At 39.4% G+C, this 14,513-nt stretch overlaps 1 protein-coding gene across 1 annotated transcript in view; it reads right to left on the reverse strand.

Annotated features, from left to right (window-relative positions):
• HMCN1 (hemicentin 1) overlaps window positions 1-14,513 on the reverse strand; it is a 199,482-nt gene that overhangs the window by 99,667 nt on the left and 85,302 nt on the right. Inside the window, 10 exon segments of the mRNA XM_048058996.2 lie at window positions 1,912-2,066; window positions 2,961-3,087; window positions 3,572-3,719; window positions 4,402-4,532; window positions 5,620-5,814; window positions 6,228-6,323; window positions 7,412-7,684; window positions 9,493-9,620; window positions 12,043-12,217; window positions 14,163-14,322. Coding sequence (XP_047914953.2) covers window positions 1,912-2,066; window positions 2,961-3,087; window positions 3,572-3,719; window positions 4,402-4,532; window positions 5,620-5,814; window positions 6,228-6,323; window positions 7,412-7,684; window positions 9,493-9,620; window positions 12,043-12,217; window positions 14,163-14,322 — 1,588 coding nt within the window.

The raw sequence follows: 14,513 nt of genomic DNA on the forward strand, positions 1-14,513 counted from the left end.
GACACCTGCAAACCATTTGAGCAGGGCTTTGTCCCTTCCCAGTCTCTGAGGGGTAAATAAATAGCAATGCCTATATGTCTTGGGAGCTGCACCCTCCCAGGAACAGAAACCTGCTATTTAAAATACCAAATACGTCCAAGAACCTCTGTGACTGGAATGGGAACTGCTCGGTACTCAGAACTTCTGAAGATGAAATCACTTACTTTGAGACTAAATATGAGCTTAGCAGTCTAGCTTTATGCTCCTATTTTCGAAGCTTTTGGCCCATAGTCATTTCACTTGCTTACTAGGCAGCAGTACTCACATTTTTTCTAGCAAACAAGCTCTCGTGTAAATCAGCCAATATAAAGAGTTCGTAAATCTCCGTAGAAGTAATAAAAACACAGTGCAATTGGCAACAACTAAATTTATGACTGCTGAAAGTACCAGACACATCTGGCAAACACATTAACTCCTCTGCTGCCAAACATGCTCAGTATATCCTTGACTTCCACTGACTTTCATAGGGCTCATTTAAAATGCCACTATAGAAATGTAAAGTGTCAGTGAAGGGACCTACACCTATGAGATGGATCTTGCCAGTTATCAAACCATGATGAAATATTTTCTTAATATTATGTGTGCAAAAATATTAAAACCTATAAAATATGCTAAAATATACCCAGTTCAAAGGTGAATACATTTCTCTATCAATGAATGCTTTCATTCACAGAGATGGGGAATGGTTTTAACACAGTGTTGTGGGAAAATATAAAAGCCAAAAGTAGGGTTAAAGATACAAAACAAAGTAAGAACTTGTGGGAATTAGCATCTAGGTTCCTCACTTACTCTGTGGGCTTCCGTTTGTCTGGCCGGGCTTAAGAAATTGGAAAGTAAAGACAGATTCCATTCTACTACCACAAAATCATCTCTCCTTGCTGAAGAGCCTAAAGTAAGGTCTACTCATCTAGGGGAGATCTGAGTGGTTTTTATGCCTCTAATCTCATGACTGCCACAACCCCGATCACCAGAGAGTCCTCACAGCATTTCCTTTGCTCCCAACAGAAACAGACTTCACTGTGATTGATGTACAGGCATACTTCCATGCATGTGTTTACCCCATGCTTCAAAAATGTCCAAATGAGGGAAATAATGTAACAATTTCAGTTATCAGCACAAAAGAGGCAACAGCTTCAGAAGCAAATCCATAGCTAACAAGGAATCATCCATCAGCTTGAGGGCTCATGCAGATTCCCACCATTTACACTCTGGACTTAATAGTCTTATCCTACCTATGGATTCCTGCATTTGTTTCCCCCATCATTTCTGCAAGCACTGTATGCTTGCAGTTTTCAGGTATGACGGGGCTTTCAAATGCTCTTTGTCTTCCAAGTGGAAAAACTCTTCTTGCCTCCTTTCACTTCTCCTTCAAGTCTTCTTTCAAAAGTTCCTTTCTGCTTTCATGAATTTTTCCCTTCCTTTTCTCCCAACTTTTTATTTCCGCATTTACCTAAAACTTTTGTATATTGATCACAGGAATTAATCACAAGCCTGTTCCCCATGCAATTTGCAAAGACTCGACTACTAGTAAGAATAAAAAAGCACCCTCAGTGCGCTTTAAAGTTCTTAAAATAATGTTAACATAGTTATCCACTGCTAATGCTTCTTCCCTTATTCTTCCTTTATTATTCAGTTTACACCAGCTAGAGAGAGATGACATACCACACTACCTGAAGATCTTCTGGACCATTCTATTTCAAAGACTATTGGGTCTGATTCTTACTGGTTTTACACTTTGCCATGTATTTTTGCACTGAGTTTAGTTTATTCCTGGATAATTAATTTATATTTGTTTCAGCATCTCCATTCAAAATAGAAATCTTATGTGCAAAATTGAAATATCTTCTAGGATCATGGATTCTGTAAACTTACCATGGATGATCAGCTTTATCTCCTTCACTTGTTTGCCAGCAGTATTAGTGGCACTACACTGGTAACGACCTTTGTCAATTCTTCGAGCACTCCGTATGTGTAGAACTTGATCTTTGTCCAGAAGCTCAACATTCGGATCGCCCAAGAACAAGGGCCTGGAATAGAGATTATTTCACTTCACAGAACTCTGACCCCATCCTTTCAACATCAATTTAAACTGACAATAATAACAAGCGGTCCTTTAATGGCAGTAATTCTATTAAAGAGTATCATTTAGCACTAGCAACAGCATAAATCTGAAGAACCACTGTAAAGAGACAAACTATTATAATTATTTTGATGCCTAGTTTTCAGAATAAACCAAAACACAAAGGCACTTTATGCAGGTCATCCAGAATACTAGCATCAGAGCCAGAGTCCTACTCCTGATCTCAGTTTCCTTTTCTAATTACTAGGTCATGACGGTCCTTTGCTGATAACAAAATGTCCATGTTTACTAGATCAAAGTATCAACATATTAATCTCATATCAGAATGAGTATTAGCCAATGTCTATACTGAACTATATTGTTTTAAATTCATCCTGGAAGATGAGATGAAGAATTGAAACATGCAGGCAAAAACTGTTCTAAAACCTTTAGTGGCACAAGGCACCAGCTAGAAAATTGTTTGACATTGTTACTGTCTACCAATTAAAAAAATCATGCCAGCAAAGCAAACATATTTTAACTAATACTACATTTCAAATAATCCAGATAGCATAAACTCAAAGTAATGGTTACACCTATCTTGGTTCATGCATTGTCCAGTTTCCTATACTGCAAATATGCTCTGCAAGTGCCTGCGTAATGGGACAGTTCACAAAGAAAAGCAGGATGCTAACTTTTGATTAAAAGACTTGCCATGTCACTACCAAAAATTGTATCCAGTCATAACAACTCAACATTATGTAGTTAAAAGCAGGGCTTGCTGATACTGTGCACCTTTTTCCTCTGTGTTCTAAGGAAGGAGTAACTTAGACATAGACCACAAAAGCAATGATATACTTACTTGCCATCTTTGAACCAGTGAATGTCAGGAAAAGGAAAGCCTTTGGCTCTACATTCCAGGCTGATTTCCTGGTTGAGGATGACTGCAATTTCACTGGGGGTGTCAGCACCTATTATACTTGGTGGAACTTTAAAAAGACAAAATGTTACAGTAAGAACATTTAAACAGGGAAGGTAAGCTATGAAACTGGAAGAAATGGAGTAGTAGTGAGTCATATTAGTCCCTTGAAACAACTTTAGTTTTCACTGCAAAACTACTCCTGCTAGTTCACAACATCAATTCTACCACCACAAGCATTTCCACACTTGTGCTGCTGAACTGCACAGAAGAAAACTCCTTTGTATCATAGAGCACAGTACCCCCAAAATACAAAACAAAGTATCAAATACCAAAATCCAGAAATGAAAAACAGCATTTTGTCTCTGCTACTATGAAAATGGCAAATTTTAAGTATTCATAAGCCATCATGAAGAGTGCTTCAGCAGCCAATACTTAATGGACAGTGAGAGGGAGAACCTTTTTATAGTAAGTTGAAATTTACTGGCTTCTTAAATATCAACTGTTTTTCAGATCACCATCTTAAAAACAAACAAACAAACAAAAAAACTAACCGAGTATATCTAGGTTGAAGAGTTTCTCAGAACTTCCTGCTACATTTATGGCTTTGCATGAATATTGTCCAGCATCATCAGTAGCAGCTTTAAGGAGCTTCAGTATCTTCCCGTTGTGCAAAATCTGGAGAGCACTGCTTTCCACAACCTTAAAAGAACCCAAGATATTATGTGATCCAAGTTACATCGGCCAAATATCACAGATGGATTTTTTTTTTTTTACAAGAAAATGGTAGTTTCAGTCTAAGGATAGCCTATTTCCCTTTTCAGTTACAGCACTAATCTCCTCAGGTTATGCAATCTAACCAATATGACTTGTAGCTCAACATAGAATAGAGGGTGAGAAAACCAAAGAAATTCTTTGTTTATCAGTAATGTTTAGTTATAAAGTTGCATAAAGACGTCTCTCTTCATTTAAACTCACTTATCAGCTATGAGTAGAAGCATAGGACCCTAGGATAATCCTGAAGAATTCAAATCACCTCCAAGAATTCTCATTTCTCCAGCTACAGAATGAAGAAAATACTATTACTGGTCCCCCCTGCAAGTCTTCTGTCACCTATAGTACTGGGAAATTGCTAAAGTTAATTCTTAGTGAAATCATGAAAAAGAGTTTACTTTTGACTTGTTGAATAGATGAATTAATGGATTAGTCATATTCATCTGTCTTTGTGTGGGTGTTCTTAGTGCAGTTTAAATATACATACAGGTATGTACATGTATTTACTTTAAATGAGATCTAATACCAAGCACTCAAAATCAAAATCAACACAAAATATTCTGGAACTGCTAATGGCTATGGTTACTTCAATTAGCTTAACAGTACCTACCTGGGTGTCTTCTTTATACCAGGAGATGATTGGGAAGGGGTTACCAGACACTTCACAAAAGAGACTTACAGGATGATTAACAACTACAGATGTATTTGTCACCTTTTCTTGATCTCTAATTTCAGGAGGAACTACAAGGAAGTTCAAAATCATGCATTAAGTCTTTTAATCCAGTGATTTCCCACTTCATCCCTTCCCCAAGTCATGGACTTCTATCTTCTACATTTCTCATACACTTTTCACTCCCTCCCTGATGTTTCTGTTTCCCTTTTGGCTCTGGACATAGCTCCCTATGTTCTTTCTTCTCTTTCTCAAAGAACAGACTCTTCTCTTGTCCTATAACAGACTCCCAGCGAAATCCACTGAAACACAATCATCAGCAGCATTTTAAGATAATAATCTGTAAGATGTCACGTTATTTGCTCAACATATAAAGGAAGTTGGACTCTCTAGTTATTTGCTCAACATATAAAGGAAGTTGGACTCTCTAGAGTCGTCCTTCCTCTTCATTGCTCCAGTCATCTCCAACAGTATTTGCATATCACTTATCTCACTATGAGTACAAAGAGAATGGTCCCATGTGGTAGATTAGAAAATTCAAACCCCACTGACAAGGCCCTGCTGGCACGTGATGGAATTCCTACATTTCTCAGAAAAAGATATAATCCTGCTTGGGCATCAGAGCTCACAGGGGAAGTGACAGGGCTGGAAAAAAAAATACTCTGTAAGAAGCAAAGTGTACCATATCAAAACATACCTCGCAGCCATCTATAGATTTTCTATTTTGCAATTACGATTAGGAAAGAAGAATGTCAGGAACAAGTCTTCTCCTATTCTACACTCATTCTGACAAATAACTTCTCTTGTATTTATGCTTGAAAATGCAGACCTATCTATCACCCAAACTTTAATTTTTACAGTGCAAAAAGTCTTCACTTTTTACTTGCATTAAAGTTATCAACTATAACCAGAGCTCTTTACAAATGAGACTCACCTAACTCTTTGAGCAAAACAAACATGTTTGGATACAATGTTACAGTAAAGAGAAATAATAGAAAATACATGAATTGTAACAGAATTGTAGAAATACAAGTACTTAGAATCTTTTTTTTTTATGAATTAACTACACATGGGCAGGTTTGGGACACACAATTCCCAACAATGAAACAGAAGATGCTCTTCCAAAACAGTTCCCCACTAGCTGTACTTATTATTTACCATGAACTTTCAGGTTATATTTTCTTTCTGTGTTTCCAGCTTCATTGGTTGCCACACAGATATACTCTCCATTATCAGAAGGTGTAACAGAAGCTATGACCAGCAGTGTGCCATCCTCCAGAATTGAAATTCCTGGTTCGCTGCCTGTCAGCTCTCTTCCGTTACGTAGCCATTTGATGACAGGCTTTGGAATACCTAATGAGAAATACGAGAAACTTCAACAGTTCACTTAGCTCAGAATAAGAGGGATTCAAATAATTACTATTGCTTGCTGGAAGTCTTGCTGGCAAGCACAATCCAGAGGAAGGCCATGAGCCTTCTGATTTACAGGAAGCAGCTACTGTTACAGTATGATGGTAACATAAAAAATCTTAGTGCTAAATATTCTAACATCCATGTTAGCTAGTAAGGACTTTTTACAGAGTTTCTATATGCAGTGGTTGTTTTAATCACTGTTAGTTTGAATTTTCCACATAAAGTACCTATGCAAAACACTGTGTATATTGTACATTTTTACCATGACAGGGAATACAGAGAAACTTAGCAATTATCAGTGGTCAGCAGAAAAGTATACTTTTGTCACTGGAAGAGGTAATAATGATACACACCTCTTGCTGGACACGGGAATGCAATGCGTTGATTTGCCACTCTTTCTTGAAAAGGACTATTGTATGGAGGGTCAAGATCATCTATAGTAGGTGACTCTGAAAGAAAATTAGATGCTTAAAATTTTTTGAACTCTGCTTCCAGGTGTGAAAATACAGTCTGGCAATTCCTAACTTTTAAGTCTCAGTCACACAAGGTCAGATTCCAATAACCTGCAGTGACAAATACTACAAGCAGTTTTGACTTCAAGAGGAATATTTAGGAAGCAAGCAGTACAAAGAAACTTTCCAGTTTGACTGAAATTGGTTCTAAAATCCACTATATTTGTTTCAAAGGCAGAGACAGCATTTCTACAAATTCTGAAAAATATTAGATAAATTCTTTCCCATACCACTTCTTAGTATTCCTTTCATCCTTTGTTCTGGCATCTCATTTTAAACTTGTGTGTGGACTAAGACTACACAAAGAATATTGTTTACAATTAAATAAAATTACTGGCAGTTCTTTGTTGTTCGTAATGAGCAGTTCTCAGCAGCTCTAATCCAATGAACCAGAATGTTGCCTTTAAACTATTACAAAGAAGAAATACTGCCTGCTTCAGTCAGTCATGCTACACTGCTGTATGTCAGCCGATCAAGTGAGGAGTTATACTATATATTTAAATTGGCGCATAACCATTGTTGCCCCATCACCATTTTAATAGCATACTGACTGACAGAGCTCTTCTTTCAGATTATTTCAGCAAAATTCTAATTCCATTTAAAGCTATGCCATCAGGCTCTGATATTCAGAAACAGTCTGTGAAAATGTGAGATGTGAACACACAGAGAATATTTTAAAAGGAGGTTTCCCATACTGGAATCTGGTTTTAATTATCTAGTACAAAACAAACAAACAAATTGTAAGTACCTTCAAGTTTTTTTTTAAAAAAAGCAATATATTTTGAGTTTCTTATTTCTGCTAACTCTGCAAAGATTGTGTGTCAACTCTAATTTTCCTTAATTAATATCAGAACATAACAACATCTAAAACAGGTCTGGATTTTACATTATTTAACTGTCAACAGCAAAGGGTACTGTCCTCCAAAACATAAACCAGACAGCACTGGCATTGAATTATACATGTACTGGCATGAAATTATACTTAGCCAGGGCAGGAGGCAAGGTCATGACCCTAGCAGAAATACCTTGAACTTGTATTGTTATCTCTGATGCGTCGCTGCTCACTGCATTACTAGCAACACACTTGTAGATTCCAGCATCAGGAAGCTGGACGTTGCTGATGCTCAGAGATCCATCCAGGCCGCGGATGAACTGCCTGCCATCTATCAGCACAGCACTTCTGCCTCTGAACCAGGTGACTGTTGGCGGAGGGATCCCCTGGGCACTGCAGGGTATGTCAACTCTGTGGCCAGCTTGGACTTTCATAACCCGGGGCCCACGCTGTATCTTTGGAGGAACTATGCAAGAAGACAAGTTAAGTCCACAGTAACGTGAAGAAAATGATGTATGAGATCATTCTTGAAGGAAATTATTCTCTTTGTCATTTTAGACAACATCCGTTCTTATTCAATGAAACACAATTCCCTCAAGTGACTAAAAAAAACAGAACTGCATGTCCTCTACAGATAGGATGTACAATCACCTATTGCTAAACTTATCTGGAGAAGCTACATTTCAAATTCTACTGCGTTACTTGCATGAGTAGTTTAAGCTCATTATATTGAGCACATTTGAAAAGCTATGGGTACTGACTCTTCACAACAACAACAACAAAAATCAAAAGCTTTTATGATAAAGTTAATTACAGTTCCCCTCTGACATTCTAATTTCCTTCCCCTAATCCCTAATCTCTGTATGCTTCCAAACACAAGTTCAGACAAGGAGATAAAGTATGACTGGAGATGATTTTTTTGGTCCCAAAGAATAATACAAGTCTGACTTAACTCTTTTGCTGCAATGTTTTTCTTTCTAAGGATCACTGACAATAAAAAGACTTATAAAGAATGTCTGAAACAATAACAAGTACCATTTTTTCAGACTGTCTGTTAATGTACAGTTACAGATAAACCAAGATGTGCACTGATATGAGACCTCTCTCTACAGGAAACCAGACAGTAGTCTGTTACAGTCATTGTAACTGAATTAGTGTAGTTGATGTTTTCAGAACTGCTGAGGGCATGAGTTCCAAGCTGGTACATTTGTGGTATGTGATCCACTTCAAAGATGTGTGCTGGCAGCAGGCACTGGCAACAACACTTCCAAACTCTACATGAAGCACAATGATAGATCAGCTTCGTCTGGGCTGTGCCAGGCCACGGTTCTGGCACCCACTCTCCTCTGTATGTTAGCATTTGCAGCAGGTATACATGCACAACCTGTACTTCTGTCGGATGCAGGTGAGGAGGAATAAATAGGAGAGCATAGAGCTAACAATATGTGACTATGTAGGTGGTTAAGAGACTGTGGCTGGAGCCCCAGCACAGTGAGAGCAGGAGACAAGGGTGTGAGAATTTGATGATTTATGGTAAGAAGGGGAGTGAAGAGGACACAGGTCCTGGCTTGAGTAAGAGACACTAGAAACCTTCACTGAGGGGCAGGAAGGTGAGCACAAGGTCTTGTTTGAACAGAGAAAGGATGGTAAGATGGGCTAAGGTATTAGTCTGCAAAGGCGGGTACAGAATGCATATGCACACAGCAGGAGACAGCAGCAACTGCCTACCCATAGGAGATACAGCTGCACACTGGTTTATCTACCACTAAAGCCAGCGTGCAAGCAAACTTAGACATGCACTGCCAACAGAGTTTGGATATGTAATTCCTATCAAGTTGGTGGGAACTTGGCATCTGCAAGCCACAGGCAGCTTTGCTATTCTCAGCCATTGTTTGCAGACTTACTTCTGAGAAACTTCTTGCACAGAGAACATGCAAGTTCATTAGAACAAAAGTTTTCAGTTCTTAAAGCTCCTCTGGCTGACGTAAGAAGAGTCAAATGTCCTGTATAGCTATAATTCTTCCTTGAGTCTAAGTAACATTAAAGGAAGGTGTACATATATGTATATATATACATTTTTTTAGGTAGTGTGTATACAATAATTCCGTTTCATATAATCAATACCAACAATTTGCATATGAAGATAATATGACCAGAAAATATACAGGTCGATAGCATTTAATGTACATAAGGGGAAAATGTTTCAAAATCTCCACATGATGCTAAATTCCATGTGGAAAATTGCAGATGATCATCCTTTAACTTAAAACTTACCATGTACACTTAACTTCACTGACTGAGTCACATTCCCAGCAATATTTGTGGCTACACAGAAATACATTCCACCGTCTGAAATTTGTGTCTCACTGATCTTCATTGACCCTGAGGGAAGGAAAGTGTGTCTGGAAAAATAAGAAGCAGATACGCTGTATAAACATGTACTGAAAGATGAATGACCTCTACTTACACATAACTGATTGCTATGAGCTATAATAACACCATTCTACAGAGCACACTGAGCTGTGCCATATTACTAACTGTGACTTATTCATTTATTCTAACTCTTTACTGAGCCATTACATTTAGAATACACAGCAAATATCTAAAATATAAGATCCAAATTACAAAATTTGGTTCTAGCTACTTAGAGGAGATATTCAAACCTGCCTTATTTCTAGAAATAGAAAAAAAAAATCAGGTAGAGAATTGGAGCTCTTCAGCCCCCCATCACAAATTTATGCTCATCCCATGTTAGCAGGGTCAGAATGTTTGGGTTAAACAGCTTGATTCTACTTCATCAAGGTCTAAAAGATGTTATGGTGTTAAAGACAGGGGGTGGGGGGTGAGAACGTGTGTGTGTGTGTTCTGGAGAGAGTATTCTGACTCAAAACTGCCAGTTCTGGTGTTCATAGAATTTGTCACTATTCTTGACTAAATAATTAACCACATAGCAGTGATTTTTACTACAGCTGTGGTCACAGGCTTGCAACATTACAAAATACAGTCTTGGCCAGCTAAGCCAAAGTCGTCTTCTGCAGAAGTTAAAAGCAATAGAGGAAAAAAAATAAGGAGGGAAGAAAAAATGACAGCTAAGAATTAACAGGAAGTAATTAGCACTCAAAGTTATATGCAGAATGTAGGCAAAGTTGGTGGGAATACGTGGTATCACCCATCTTCCCTTCTCTGGCAACTCTCTAATCAGGACAATGTTATTATATGGGTATACATGGTGAATTTGGAGATTGTAGCAAGCTGTAGAGATGAATGGAAAGTGAAATGCACTTCATTCAGGCCACCCGTATCTGTCTGATATTATGATTCCTCCTCTATTGTCCCTATTTTTCCAATACTTTTTTTTAATAACCCCAAAAGATACCATTACGGGGGTAACTTTGCTCCCATCACTTTGCCCATTTGTTATATTTGCTTTCTGATAGAAGTTCCTTTATTTCTGCTTTCATTCTTCTTTTGTTTACTGGTCACATTTCTAACATCAACTTTGGGTGGTCTCAAACAATTTTGTTTGTACTAATTCTTTAACTTTTGCTGACATCTGTAAACAATTTTATGGAATGGGCTGAGCTGGACTGCTGCTACTCTGGACAACTTGGATCTCTCCACAGTGAGCAAGTAGCCTAATTTATCTATGTCTCCTGAGGTAAAATGAGGACAAGTAATGGACCAAGAATGCAGATTCATTAATTCAAGCAATTTGCTCATAGGACTAAGCAGAAAATTCCACACGGAGTATTAACACCAAATTAACTCCCTGTGCACAAGCCTCTTCCACATAAATTGCTTGCCCAGCAGTTATCAGTTGCTAAGGCTGTTACAGACTCACTGGAATGGGTGGATCCGAAGCCAAGGTCTGGCTCACTTTCAGGTCTGTACAATTCCTTAACATTTCATTCGGATCACTGAGAGACACTGGGAAATAGGCACTGCAATTGCTATAGTGTGCACCTGGCAACATTACCATATCCTCGTTTCCGAACACAGATGTAGCCTTTACACCTTCTGAGGTATCTTGGAAACTAGCAAGCACTAGCACACCCTGTGAGAGCGCCTGGCACTGCAAATGAGTGCGTACAGCTGATAATTCCCCTTTTCCCTCTCCTTTTTTTTACCGTAATAAAATAGTATGGTAGAACTCCAACATCGTAGCCCACAACATATACTAGACAATCCCCAAAGCCACAGTTTCTAAGGCTGTGTGTAAAAACTCAATGTTTTTACAAGCATTTGACTAAGCTTTCACATTTTCAAGAATACATGAAGGGTTCGGGATTCAAAGCACAGAGAACAATAAGACCTTGTAAGTACTCCCAAACATTTATCATCTCTACTCTGCTGGGGGCCCAGACTTTACATTAGTAAGAGACCAGACTTAAAATTAATAAGAGACACTGTTGTCCTGAGCATAGATTTGAAGTTTTTAAGAAAAGAAAAACAGATTTTTAAAGACATAAGATCAGGCATAGATTATGTGGGTCCCTGGACACCACCACAGCACACATACTACAGGATCCTCGTTTGTCCTGGCCTCCTGAAATTGCAAACTTCAGAGCAAATGCTGAAGTTCTGTATACAAACACATACTGGAATGGAAGCCATACAATCACGTACAGTCTTAGCATCTTTCAGAAAGACATACACTCAGTTTGGGAAAGAGTTTTCTTAAACTTACTAAAGCGGGGTCCTCTTGGAAAATAACTTAATACTTTCCAATTGATTGTTAAGCAATTGGAAATTATATACCCTTCCAAAATCTTGGTATCTTAGACTCAACTTCCTTTTTTTTTTGTTTTCATCAAACATTGTTACCTTGGAGAGAACGGAGATATGAGCTGCATCTCTTTGGCCCAGGTAATTATGGGAGGTGGCAAGCTCTTTACTTCACATGGAAGGGTGACATCTTCCCCTGCAGTTACTGTGATATCTATGGGTTTGTCATATGCATTTCCTTGCTGGTCTCCAGGCCTGGATACTCTAGGTTTCACTATAATATGGAACATGTTAAGTAGATGAAATGAATATACATATTTGTACAAATGTAACGCTATACCATTTTACTTCAGATTACAGAATCACAGAACGGCCAAGGTTGGAAGAGACCTCTGAAGATCATCTAGTCCAACCCCCCTGCTGGGCAGGATCACCTAGAGCACATTACACAGGATGGCACCCAGGCAGGTTTTGAATATCTCCAGAGAAGGAGACTCCATAACCTCTCTGGGCAACCTGTTCCAGTGCTCTGTCACCCTCACAGAAAAGGAATGCCCCCTCATATTCAGCTGGAACCTCCTGCACTTCAGTTTGAACCCATTGCCTCTCATCCTGTCACTGGGCACAACTGAAAAGAGATTGGTTCCATCCTCTCAACACCCTCCCTTCAGATATTTATATATATTAATGAGGTCTCCCCCCAGTCTTCTTTTGTCCAGGCTAAACAGGCCCAGTTCTCTCAGCCTGCCCTCATATGACAGGTGCCCCAGTTCTCTAATCATCTCAGTAGCCCTCCTCTGAACTAGCTCCAGTAGTTCTATGTCCCTCTGGTACTGGGGAGCCCAGAACTGGACACAATACTCCAGGTGTGGCCTCACCAGGGCTGAGTAGAGGGGGAGGATCACCTCCCTTGACCTGCTGGCAACACTCTTCCAAATGCAGCCCAGGATACCGTTGGCCTTCTTGGCCATGAGGGCACATTGCTGACTCATGGTCAGCCTGCTGTCCACCAAGACTCCCAGGTCCCTCTCTGCAGAGCTGCTCTCCAGCAGGTCAGTGCCCAGCCTGTACTGGTGCTTGGGGTTATTCCTCCCTAGGTGCAGGACCCTGCACTTGCTGTTGTTGAACTTCATGAGGTTCCTCACAGCCCACCCCTCCAGCCTGTCGAGGCCCCTCTGAATGGCAGCACAGCCCCCTGGGGTATCAGCCACTCCTCCCAGCTTGGTGTCGTCAGCAAACCTGCTGAGGGTGCACTCCGGTCCATCGTCCAGGTCGTTGATGAATAAGTTGAACAACACTGGACCCAGTACTGATCCCCTGGGGGATACCACTAGCTACAGGCCTCCAACTAGACTGCACCAATAAGCACAACCCTCTGAGCTCTGCCATCCAGCAAACTATCAATCCACCTCACTGTCCACTCATCTAGGCCGCACTTCCTGAGCTTGTCTATGAAATTAAACGTTTATTTCTTGTATCGGGTATATAACATTGCAATCCTATTTTTTTTTAAAGATGTGTCTGCGTTGGACTCGCTGCTGTAAATCACTGTAATGCTGATGTACAGTGCCTGGTTAGCTCAGACACTGGCTGATGCCTACCTGCAACACCACAAATATCAGCAAGACTGCACTGTCTGCCTAAAAAGCTGGACAGCGAACAACATATGCTGTTCATGTACATGCTGAGCTCTGTATTGCATAAGTAGTTTGCAACCAATACCTGAACAAACTTATACTGCAGCATCAATAACTACAAGCCATAAACATCTTGCAACACAAATCTAATAAATCAAATTTTTTTACTATACTGGGAGATGGTATGAAGCCTTAGGAACAATGAGATTAATGGATCTTCATTCTCTTATCAGCAAGAAATTATATTTCTATAGAGGTACTTCCTACCCACTTCTATAAAGGATGAAATTAAATCAGCCCAAGTTCCTAGGTCCATGAGCACAAGGTAACAGGCATCGGGAGGTGTTAAGGGAATCACAGAGGCCGAAGAATTGGCTTTTCAATATCTGCCATTTGTAAAATTGCCTAGTATGTGGATCCAGTAATCTAGGACAGAGCCAAAAGCACTAATTAGAGATCAGTTTAAATCCTATTTGCACTGTGGGTATCTTACTTCACTATCTACCTGGAGGGGGATTGCAGTCTAAACTAGAACTCAATGAGTGGATTGAAAAATGACATTAGATTTTAGCTCGTATATACCATAGACAGTCAGCTGGACTTTCCGCGTAGCATAACCTGCAGCATTTGTTGCAGTGCACACATATTCCCCAGTCTCTTCACCCCCTGGTGAAACTACATACAGACTTCCATCAGACCCTGCAGAAAACTTCCCATTGCTGGGAAGAATTACTTCTCCTTTCTGTAGAAAGAAAAAAAAAAAAGTCCATAGTGCCTGGATGTTTAAAAATATAGCAAGTTACAAATATTTAATTCAATAAAAGCTAAGCCTTACAGAAAGAAAATCTAATGAAAACATAAAAACTATTACAGGAATATAAAATTTGTTAGTGCCTGTAGCAGCTTAATTCATTGTTGCAACCCATTTGTATG

The sequence above is a fragment of the Anser cygnoides genome, chromosome 8 (genome assembly GCF_040182565.1).
Source record: "Anser cygnoides isolate HZ-2024a breed goose chromosome 8, Taihu_goose_T2T_genome, whole genome shotgun sequence".
In the NCBI taxonomy this organism is placed as follows: domain Eukaryota; kingdom Metazoa; phylum Chordata; class Aves; order Anseriformes; family Anatidae; genus Anser; species Anser cygnoides.